General features: G+C 43.7%; 1 protein-coding gene across 1 annotated transcript; it reads right to left on the bottom strand.

Moving 5' to 3' along the window:
• Positions 1–63: 63 nt before the first annotated feature.
• Positions 64–10,746, bottom strand: pfas (phosphoribosylformylglycinamidine synthase). Its single transcript, XM_053321648.1, has 28 exons — positions 10,650–10,746; positions 9,445–9,567; positions 9,176–9,311; positions 7,978–8,083; positions 7,678–7,876; positions 6,651–6,756; positions 6,397–6,537; positions 6,183–6,307; positions 5,953–6,081; positions 5,735–5,872; positions 5,351–5,479; positions 5,174–5,247; positions 4,929–5,085; positions 4,778–4,839; positions 4,489–4,650; positions 4,151–4,387; positions 3,822–4,052; positions 3,553–3,733; positions 3,380–3,463; positions 3,067–3,222; positions 2,621–2,740; positions 2,357–2,502; positions 2,056–2,263; positions 1,737–1,828; positions 1,541–1,655; positions 1,294–1,443; positions 1,027–1,167; positions 64–748 (listed from the first exon to the last, which is right to left on the bottom strand). Exons 2-28 carry the CDS (start codon positions 9,563–9,565, stop codon positions 438–440), a joined length of 3,957 nt encoding a protein of 1,318 aa, XP_053177623.1. The 5' UTR covers positions 9,566–9,567; positions 10,650–10,746; the 3' UTR covers positions 64–437.
• Positions 10,747–10,993: the final 247 nt, after the last annotated feature.

Genomic DNA, 10,993 nt, shown 5'->3' with positions numbered 1-10,993 from the left:
TATTTATTGACTTTAATATGTTTTTTTTTTCACCATGAAAAACACTACATGTCTCTTAAATGTTGTATTTCATTTATTATCAAGTTCAGTTACCAATTTTTCAGTGGAGCTCAAACATCATATTCAAAAAGCGATACACAGAACTAATCAGGTTGTTATCTTGAAGGCAACACTGGTTTAAACAGACCTGACTGGTGCATAATAGTGTTGTAAAATAAACAGTGATTACCAGATGACCAATGGAATGTATATTAAGTGAATTCAAGTCTCAAAGATATAAAGTACAGCAAGCAGTAACAGTATTAATGCAAAAAGACCAAGAACAAGTACCACAGTAAGTAAAAAGGTGTATTAGAGGATAATGGAATGTTCTGATTTATCCACAACAAAGACAGTGATACTTGTTTGACAGCACCAGAAACATGTAAACAGTATTGTCAGTTTGTGTTGCTGCACCAGGCAGCTGCATTCTTGAACATGTGGAGCCAGGGTGAAGGGGTGAGAGAAGGTCTGAAGTCCCTCGGGGCCCAGGGCCACTGCCAGCCCAGGGTGCAGCGCTCTGGGTGGGGCATCATGGCGAGGTGTCTGCCATCCCTGGAGCACAGCCCTGCTATGCCCTGCGGGGAGCCGTTAGGGTTCAGAGGGTACTCTTCAGTGGGATGACCCTGATCGTCAAGGTAACGGACCGGGGCAAGCCCACCAGAAATAATCTGGTCCTGGGCCTGCGAGCTACGGAATTGCATCAGACCTGAAGGAAATAGGTTAGGGAAAATCAATATAAAAACACAGCTGTTTGTTACAGAACCTACTGATCTGTGACATAAGAGTCGGCAGGACAAGTTGTGTTTACACAAGTTCCACACTGAGTAACCGTTAACTGCTCAATGGATTAACTCAGGTACCTGTCCAGACTTGATGGTTGTCAACACAACTGGTGCCAAATTACTACACACACAGTTTGTCTAACATGTGTTACACTGTAAGATGACTGACTTTAGAACAGATCTGTCTTAATTTTGACTGTACCTTCTCCATGTGCAACCCAGACTCCAAGAGCTGAGCCCTCCATGCCTCGGAGCCAGACAGATGGGGACGCCTGGATCCCAACGCTGACAAATCGTGACTCAAACCTGCTAGACTTATTGTGGGTCAGCACCACTTCAGACGCTGGGAGAAAAATAGGGGGAAAAAGTATAATAATAAGGTCCCTTTTACTATTATTAGTAATAGTAAATATTACTCCTTAGTATTATAAGCACATTCCTCTTTTGCCTTCTCCGCTTCTCCTCTTACCTGCTCCATCCTGGCCCTCTCCCACCCAGCCCAGCAGGGCGAGCAGCTGGCAGCCGTTGCACACACCCAAACTCAGTGTGTCGTCCCGCTGCCGGAAGCGTTCAAATTCAGCTTTGGCCTTGGGGTTATAAGCAACAGTAGCAGCCCAACCTTTTATGAAAGACAAATGGTGTTACACAAGAATATGTATCTCCAAGTGGACTGTGAGTTTGTGAGTTTGTGTGTGTTTATGTGTGCATTTATATACCTTTAGCTGATCCTAGCACGTCTGCGTAGCTAAATCCTCCAACAAACACGACTGCTTTGAAAGATTCTAGGGTTAAAGAGCCGGAGCACAGGTCTTGCATCGTGACATCCCACACCTGCACAGAGAAGACTGAAATCAACAACATAACTTAGGTCAATTAACTGTATATCCAGTTAATAAATCTCTCAATAAATACCTCAAAGCCCGCCATAAAGAGAGACACAGACATCTCTCGGTCTCCGTTACTGCCCTCCTCTCTGACCACAGCAACACGAGGCTGCCCTGCAGCTGAAAGACAAACACAAATCACAGATTAGCAATCAGGGACACTTTTGATAACTGATACACATTTAAAACATTTATCATGTAAACATTTCAGGTATATGTATACTAAATAGTAAACTAAACATTTACAGAGTGATTAATCAAAAACTCACTGATAAATTACTTGATAATGAAAAGAACAACATGCAGCTCTAGAATTGACTTAAGTCTTAGAGTATGTGTAGTCTTACTGGGATGTCTGGTGCTGGGCATGTCAGAGGGGTCAAAGGTTAGTTTGAAGTAAGGCTGTGTCCTCCTGGCTAACCCTTCCTCTTCCTGTTTAACACAGAGCTCATTGGTCTGCAGGCGTTCCAGCTGAAAACTGGTGTCCTCCCATAATGCTCTGAGTTTAGGCAGCAGTTCTCTCAGTACTTCCTGTCCATCCACTCGAACACTGACCTTAAAGACAAACAAGCAAAATGGACAATAATATCACCGGTGAAATGAAGACTAAGGATTAAGATACAGTTCACATTGAAGTCGATGTCTCACCATAGCCTCTGGTCCGAAGCCGCATGTTCTGCCGATGCGATGGCACGGCACGCTTGAGTCGCTGTATTTCTGACACACTTTTTCTACATCAGACTCGGATACCTCCAGAACCAAACCCAGCTCCTCGCTGAACAACAGCTCTATGACTGCGTAGACAACAGAAGCAACAAAAAAACTGTGTGTGTTTGCGCTCTTAAGCTGCACAGTTTAACTGCACTGCACATGTCAATTATAAGTAACAAAGGGACACATCAGCTCACTGACCTCCAGCTCCTTGAGATGACAAGTCAATATCAATCCCACGGTTTCCTGCGAATGCCATCTCCAGCAGACAGGAAATGAGACCTCCATCACTGATGTCATGTCCTGCACTCAGCAGATGATCTGAGACAACAGAAAAAAGAAAAAAAAAAATCACTCTCCTCTGTTTGACCTTCCACAGACATCAATAACCAGTGATTAAGAATCAAACTTAAAATTTAAAATATTTCACAATTCTCAAAAAAAAAGGAAAAGTGTTATTACATCTGCAAATTCAACACAAAAAATATATTTACAGCAAAACCACTAGATGGCTGTGTCATCACAGTAAGAAGCTGTGTTTACAGTGAGAGTGTTATGAATGAAAAGATGATGGATAAAAAGCTAAATAGACTGAATCACATTAAACAATCCTAATTCCTTCTGTGGCAGGAAATACTTTGCCTGACCGTGTATGAGTGTCTGTGTGGTGTTGAAGCAGGCAGACAACAGTTGCGGCTCGTCCAGGTCAGGAGAACAGTCTCCTAGCTGACTGTAGCACTGAGCCAGAGCTGAGCCTCCAAGGCGATGACGGCCTGGACTCAGAGGAACCCACAACAACACGCCTGCAGACAGATGACAAAGAGTCAGAGGCAGTACATCTGTTACTGAGGAGTGTGTGTGTCTGAGAAAGAAAGTGTGTGTAGTCTGTGTGAGAAAAAAAAAAAGCAGTGGATGGTGATGACATTTCAAATTCTTTGTGTGTGTTTGATTGTGTAATACCTTTGCCGTCTGGATCCTCGAGGTCAGGTGTTACCGTGGCAGTGATGTCAGGGCAAGCAGCATATGCAGAAATAACCAGCGCACCTAAAACAGAAGCAAAGGGAAAGCTAAAACACACATGTACACACACGTACACACATATGTACACACACATGTACACACAGTGAGAGTACCTGGAGCTTTGACAGTCTCTTTCCCCACTCTAGCGGCCATACTTAGTGAGTCCTTGCCCCCATCGATGGCCACTCCCAGCTGACCCATGACCTTACACATGGCTTTGCAGGCCTCCCACAGACTTGCTCCCTCACCTGGCAGCTTGGCAGCCCACATCCAGTTACCACTACACTTCACATCCTACAACACACAGCTAGGAAAGTTAGCAACAGCCTGGACATACATCTGAAATGTTTAACACCCCCCCCTTCATTCATCACCCGCTCACCTTCAGAGCTGTGACTCTGGCAAACACTAGGTTGGTCAGAGCTTCTCCCACAGCCATGCGAGCCCCTGCTGCAGGACAAACCAGGCCTTTAATTGGCTGCTCTCCGATAGCCGTCGCTGCCCCTTCTAAGCTGAATGGTGACAAAGCAACAACAGCCACGTCTGCCAATGGGGTGTGAAGAGGGCCGACGCACTGTTGCTGGGCTACCAAGCCAGTCACAGACCGATCCACCTGGTGGGAGTGTGGGAGTGAAGGCACGGACAGTCACAAAGTGTCTGCAGAAACGTGCTTCTAAAGCACGAAAAAATTTGCAAAGATAAAACACGGACCTTGTTGGTCAGATAGCGTTTAGACGCCACAGCAGGCAAACGTAAAACTCTGTCCAGGGCCTCTTTAACTGTCAGCCCAGCAGGAAGAGCCAGTGACTGATGGGTCAGGGTCAGTCGCTCCATCTTAAACTCCTTCTGTGGCATCTTCCCCAGAACCCACTCTAGCTGCAGGTCCACAGGACAGCGACCCTTGGTGGCTTGAACACTATTGTCTCCCTCATCATCCACCAGCACAATCTGTGGAAGAGATAAGATTAAAGTAAACTCAATGACTCTAATCTGGAGTCCGTTTGTTGTACACTGATGCAAAACAGTGGATGTGTATTTATCAAAAGCACCTTGCCGTCTCCTGTGATGTTTCCCACAAAGTCAACGGGACACTTTTCCCTCTGACACACTTTCTCCAGGAAAGACCTATCTGATGGTTGGAGCAACAGAGCGTTACTCTCCTGATACTCTGCCCCCCACAGCTCCAGCACGCTCAATGTAGGGTCACCTTTCTATAATAAAGATGGAGAAAAGTTAAAGTGAAATAAACTGAGAAATAGCAGAATCAAAGGGATGATATTCATGCAGAAAATGTAACTTGAGTGTCTTTTTGTATGTGTAGCTGTGCTAATGCGCTACCTTGAACCTGCTGCAGTATATTACTGCTCCTGCTGGCTCGCTGAGCTCCTTCAGAACATTACCTGAAGATGAAAACATGACACAATGCCTTAACTTTTGTCTAGTGATCTAAGCTTTGCATAACTCAAGAAATAAACCTGATGTTTGGTACCGTTTCCTCCAGCTCCCTGATCATGTATACTGCAGATTGGGTTCCCACCACTTCTTTCCAGGCATGCCCTCAGAGCACGATTCATTTTCTGCTCCATCTCAGCATCTCCTCTCTGCACCGCACCCAGATCCCTGTCGCTGGAGTTGTCCCCCTGGACCTGCAACCCGAAATGTATTCAAACACTCTACAACATGTCTGTACAGGTTGGGGTCACTGCTAGTCTCTGTGTGATTTAGTGGCCGTACCTGTACAGAGGAGGCCGCTCCTCCTCCCACACCAATTCTGTACACTGGCCCTCCGATCTTCACCACTTCCATTCCTTATTGACAAGTACAACAGAGGAGTAGCGGGACATGGTGAGTCATCGATAAATGTATAAATATATCTTCTGCATTGATTAAAATAAATAATTAAAACATTACCGGTCTCTGGCTGGCCTTTCTTTACATGTGTGTCTTCAATAGACCCGAGACCGCCACTGAACATGATCGGCTTGATCCATTCTCGCCGCTCTCCGTTTGCTAGCCGCATGCCGAAGGAACGAGCAAAACCTAGAAGAGTGAATTAGTACAAAAATGAAGGCAGCTCTGAAGTTTTCTATTCTCTGACTTTCTTTGTCTTTAGCAGCTATTCAGAATATGGAAACGTCTTCACATCACACATCAGTTATTTTAGAAAAAAAACATCTTATCAGTACATACTATTTATTTGATCCATTATTCAAATAAATCAATTCATTAATTAATAACGTAGATACGATATGGTTTCTAGGTACACTTCAGTGTATGTACAGAAGGCTTCCCTACCCGACAGGACAGGTTCTCCAAACTTGTTGCCGTAATCTGAGGCACCATTGCTAGCCTCGATGGCCACCTGCAGTGGAGGGGCGAAGCTGGAAGGATACTCCCAGCCCTCTCCTTCACACTCCCACGGGAGAACATAACCTTAAGAAAAGACATGTTGATGTAAAGAATACTTCTATGAAGGCCGTTTGAAATTGAAGAAAACATAGCGTTTTACTGACCTGGTATGTGCAGATTGCCAAAGCAGTATCCTGCAGTGCCGGCAATGACGTGGCCCCCTCGTCCAGCACTCTGCACATCTCTGATGCGACCACCTGTCCCTGTGGTGGCGCCACTGAACGGAGCAACACCTGGAGGTCAGGCGGGATGTGATGGGAGATTATTTTTTAGAAAGCAAAACGTTAAAGAAAAAGAATACTTCTGTTGCACATGAGAAGGGTTTTGTTCTGACCAGTTGGAAAGTTGTGTGTCTCTGCAGTGAAGATGACGTGTCGCAGCGAGTGGCGTGTCTCATATGGACTGGCCTGGGATGCATCTCTTGGGTAAACACACTCCAGCTCCATTCCTTTGATACCACTGGACACACAAACACATATCACGGTGAGTCAGTGTGAAACTCATTCAGACACAAACAGCTTGTGTGATTACCGTTTGCAGTCCGCTACCTGCTGTTGTCACAGAACTTGATGACGTTGTTCTGGTTGCTGTGCCTCTGGGTGTCCATTATGAGGCTGAAAAGAGTCTCCTCCTGCTCCTGCCCGTCGATCACCATCCGCCCCCGGAAGAACCAGTGACGACTGTGCTCACTGAGACAAGCAGGTACAAAGGAAGCATTAGAGAATAAAACAAAAACAAACAGCCAGGCACGACAAATACATTAAAGTTGTCCTGCTGATCTACTCACGGAAGACAAACTCACCTGTTGGACTGGGCCAGGTCAAAACACTCCACACTGGTGGGGTTCCTTTCAATCCTCTGGAACATCGATGTGTAGTAGTCCAGATCCCAAGAGTCAAAGGCCAGACCTGCATTGAGCACAACACACAGGAGAGCTTGAATACCAAAAAAACCCAACAACCCCCACACAGGAAGGAAAGATCACACATGTATACTTTTTGTATAATCAGCACTGCAGACGACACACACAAAGATCATTCATGCTTCAAGAGAACAGCAATCTAAAAACTATTTGACGCTGTTGGTTTATCTGCAGATAAATAAGAAAGGATTATTGTGCTGCTGTAAGATTGGGGGGTGTGGGGTGATTGAGCAGCTATGGCATCAGGAAACTCCAGATAGGCCCATTTTAATTACATGCTCAATTCACCAGTTGAGCATGACAGCGCCTCCAAAGTATGCGCCGAAATTATTCTCATCTATTTGAGCGGCTTGTGAATATTAATAAGGCTAGACAGAAGTGAACAAGCAGACCATGAACATAAGCAGGCACAGCACAGCACGTTCTGTCGCAGTGAACAGTGTAAAACCTGTTTGTATGATGAGAGGGACAGTCCATGAATAACCATAGTTGCTGAGTAGCCATCGAACATGCATACGAATAAAATGCACTGTAGTTTTGGGTGCATTCGGGTGGTAGAAAGTCAAATGGTTAACTAAGTCATTCTCAATTAGGCAGCAAATTCAAGCACACCCATGCACGTGCAAGATAATGAGCAGCATCGTTGCCATCCTGTGACTTTAACCAGCTAAGTAATAATGTCATGCATCATGTGACATTATTACCTCCACCAGAAGGCACAATGTACTCAGAGATAACAGCAAGACTGAAAGGAGGTATGAAGAAAAGAGAGAAAGGTTATAGCACATGAAATTTTTAGTCTCTTATTGTACGAGTGACAGTAGTAAGAGAAAAGATTGAGAGGGGCAGGGGCTGGAATGTGCAAAGAGAAACTTAATTAATGTGAAAAGTGTAAAGGGAGTCTTACCCAGATCATCATTTGTGGTCTCCAAGGCCGCGCAACCTTTCCCCAGGATGTCCACTTCAAACACCGGCTGCGGTTTGGTTTCCACAGCGAAGGAGGTGATGGGATGTTGGTAGATGCACTCTGTCATACTGTCATACAGACACTCAATGAGCTTCTTTGTATCTCCATTGAGCTTGTTCACAGTCCCTTCATTCTTGGGCTGGAGGAGAGAGAGAGAGTAGATCACATCAGAAACAGGACATAAAGTTAAAAAACAATCAGGAGTCAGTGCGCTATGAAATGATTTCTCTGTGTTCAAACCTTGATTAGAAATCTGCGAGACAGCTCAACTCGGGTGACGTTAGTGAGGCCGGCACTCTGGCAAATGGACACGGCATTAGTGGACCAAGCAGTGGAGAAGTTCAACCTGAGGGATAGACCAGCCACAAAATGAATGAGAACTCTTCTTATATCTGCCATACTAGTGCTGTCTTCATCCAGTGTCACTGATTCAAAATATGAATTACTTGAATTTATTAATGATCTAAAATGATACCATAGTTATTTTTACCTAATGGAATTCCTAAGGATGCAAATCATTTCTGCCCACAGTCTTTCTAGCAGATTTAGATGATCATAAAATGTTTCCTTAATATCATCTGGTAGGAACAGTGAGCAGTGTGAGAGTGGCAATAAGCAACCGTAGATAGCTGTAAATGCCCTGCACAACATGCAGACATGCTGGTACTGACAGTATGGGAAGTAATCATATATCTGTATAGATAGAACACTACTTGAATGCAAATTGCCAGTTTGACCATTCTACATACTGGATTATGTATATATGTAAATTCTCAGTTTTAGTTCTGTTTGCAGTTGAGTAATAGCCAACATGTTTTGGCTTTCCAGGATGTCATCAGTCAGACTGCTAAGGCTTCCAGAGTCAATATTCAGGATACACTCATGATGAATATGAAGGGTTTTCCTGAACTTCTGAAATGTGACACCACCAGATCAAAGACTGCAAATGTCAAAATCTAGTAGCTACATAACAATCATGTTTACAGAGCACATTCATGCTCTCCAGAAGATAAGCTCTCAACATTTTGTGTCATGTCATGAGCTTTCTCAGAGCAACAACATCACGTCAAACTTTACATTTTTATCCCCACTAATGATAAGGCTTTATGAACAAAAGCCATTAAATGAATGCTTTGTTTAGTCAGTAATGGACACTGCAGCCTCTAGGGGCCACTAGTGAGGATTTACACTATTTGTGTTGTTAATTTTGGAGTTATAAAGGATTAATGCATCTTCTCTAAAAATATTATTACTGCACCTTTACTGGTTCATTTCCCACATTTCAGTAATCAAGCACATTTTGTTCCAGTGTTTAGTTAATGACAAACAACACATTTACTTTCACTATGGTAAAGAACATAAGGCCCATTATGGGACAAAAGCTGAGCCATAGGATGTGTTAAAGATCATTTATCAGACTTCGAGAGTGCAGTCATACCTGGGGCCAATCTCCACCAGTTTCTCCCCACTAGCCTCTATGAGGTTTGGCTTCTCTGATAGCGGCTCTGCCTGCAGGGGTGGACGAAACAACCAGAGGAGAACCTCCTTCTGTTCAGCACTCAGACTCTCACAGCCTGCAGCAGTAAGCAGGAAGAAAAAACGGAGGGAAGGAATGAATGGAGAAAATAAAGCCTAAAACCCTGAAGGCTTCACAATATGAGAGCATATTCATAGTCATTTGCATTTGAGCATCCCTTGGAGTCTCACCTGTCAGCTCCACATTGTAGCACAGCTCAGTTGTGATTGACAGCTCAGGGCAGAGCTTGGCGGCCTGCTGTAAGCTCCGCCCCTTCACAGCCTCATTACTGTAGAACCTCACCACAGCCATGACTGATGAAGAGACAGCAAAATAGATTCAGGTCAAAGACTGAGCAACCTCCATTAATAAAATCAATCACTGACTGCACAAATGATGAATAGTGGGCATTAATGATCAATTAAATTGATTTACCCTGAATTAGTAATATTCTGATGTACTGGATCACTACATCAGAGGCCAAAGGTCAACACTGATGATCAATGATAAGTAAGGACACGTATACATCTCTCACTGAGACTAAACTTTGCCTTCAGGTCAGTCCAGGTCAACAATCAGATAGCAGGCCACTCATGACAGAAAACATGTCTCTAAAAAGGTCTCAGTGTTCAGATCATAGTATTAAACCAAGGAAATATTTTGAAGTGATGCAAATATGATGCAAGTTGTCTCATAGTAAAATCAACCTGATCACTGATGATACTTTCTGACTCAAGATACATAGAATCTCACATAATATAGTATCACTACATCATCTAACATCATTCTCCAGACAAACCTTTCATATAATAATGATCAAACACTTTCACAGCAACTATAAGAAAACAATGCATTCATATTCTTAACAGTGCTGATGTTACAGCTCATTCATTCAATCATGACCATTCAAACCCCCCTCACAACACACACACAAACACTGATTGTGTGCATGTTGCAGGTCACACACTGCACGGTCAGGAGCTTTCTGTTAGTCCTTAACCACATGGAGCAGACTTCATCACACACACACACACACACACACACACACACACACACACACACACACACACACACACACACACACACACCTCCAAACTATCATTGTTTATAACGTGACTTTATCAAACTGTCTCTCTGAGGTAACAACATGGAGGATACAACTTAATGTGTCGTTTAAAAAGTGATACCAGATAACATACGGCGATAACGAAACAATGCAAGAAACATTTTTTTTTTTTTTTTAAATCTTTGTTTGCTCGCAGTTGGGACATTTTGGACATCTTTCCTTTTTTTTTGAGGGGAAGCTAAACCAGAGTTAGCAGGTAGCTAGTTAGTAAAGTTAGCTTCCGCAGTTCAGACTTTTTGTTTAGGATGAAAAAGTTGAGATGTCGCTCACCTCTGACGTCCTGAGAAACTCCTGCTCTTCTTCAGTGGACTGAAGGTGGACTGGTTTGAGCTCTGCAGACTGTCAGGTTGGACACACAGACCTCCACATACACGTGCAAGCCGCTTGATTGTTTGCGCATGCGTAGCAGGCTGCTATCTCCAATGGAGATTCTCCATTGGATTTTAGTATGAATGGTGTGATGCAGCAAATTATGGCTATGAAGTGGGTTTAGCAAATCTTCAAATCATAAAGTGAAACTGTCTAATTGCAAATCTAAAATCAGTTTGTACTTCTCTTGTAAGAAGCAGACATGTAATATCTTCATACACTGACACCCAGAGCTGCAAGTAAAA

This window comes from Scomber japonicus, chromosome 7, assembly GCF_027409825.1.
Source record: "Scomber japonicus isolate fScoJap1 chromosome 7, fScoJap1.pri, whole genome shotgun sequence".
Lineage (NCBI taxonomy): Eukaryota > Metazoa > Chordata > Actinopteri > Scombriformes > Scombridae > Scomber > Scomber japonicus.
The sequence above is the reverse complement of the archived record's forward strand: the minus strand, read 5'-3'. Positions and strand labels throughout refer to the sequence as shown.

Excerpts from the sequence above, each read along its gene's own strand:
- pfas (XM_053321648.1), bottom strand. The coding sequence starts at position 9,565 with ATGGCTGTGGTGAGGTTCTACAGTAATGAGGCTGTGAAGGGGCGGAGC. Across the intron at positions 4,840-4,928 it reads TCAGGGAGCTGGAGGAAACG|GTAATGTTCTGAAGGAGCTC; the intron begins GTACCAAACATC and ends TTTCATCTTCAG. Across the intron at positions 749-1,026 it reads CTGGGTTGCACATGGAGAAG|GTCTGATGCAATTCCGTAGC; the intron begins GTACAGTCAAAA and ends TATTTCCTTCAG.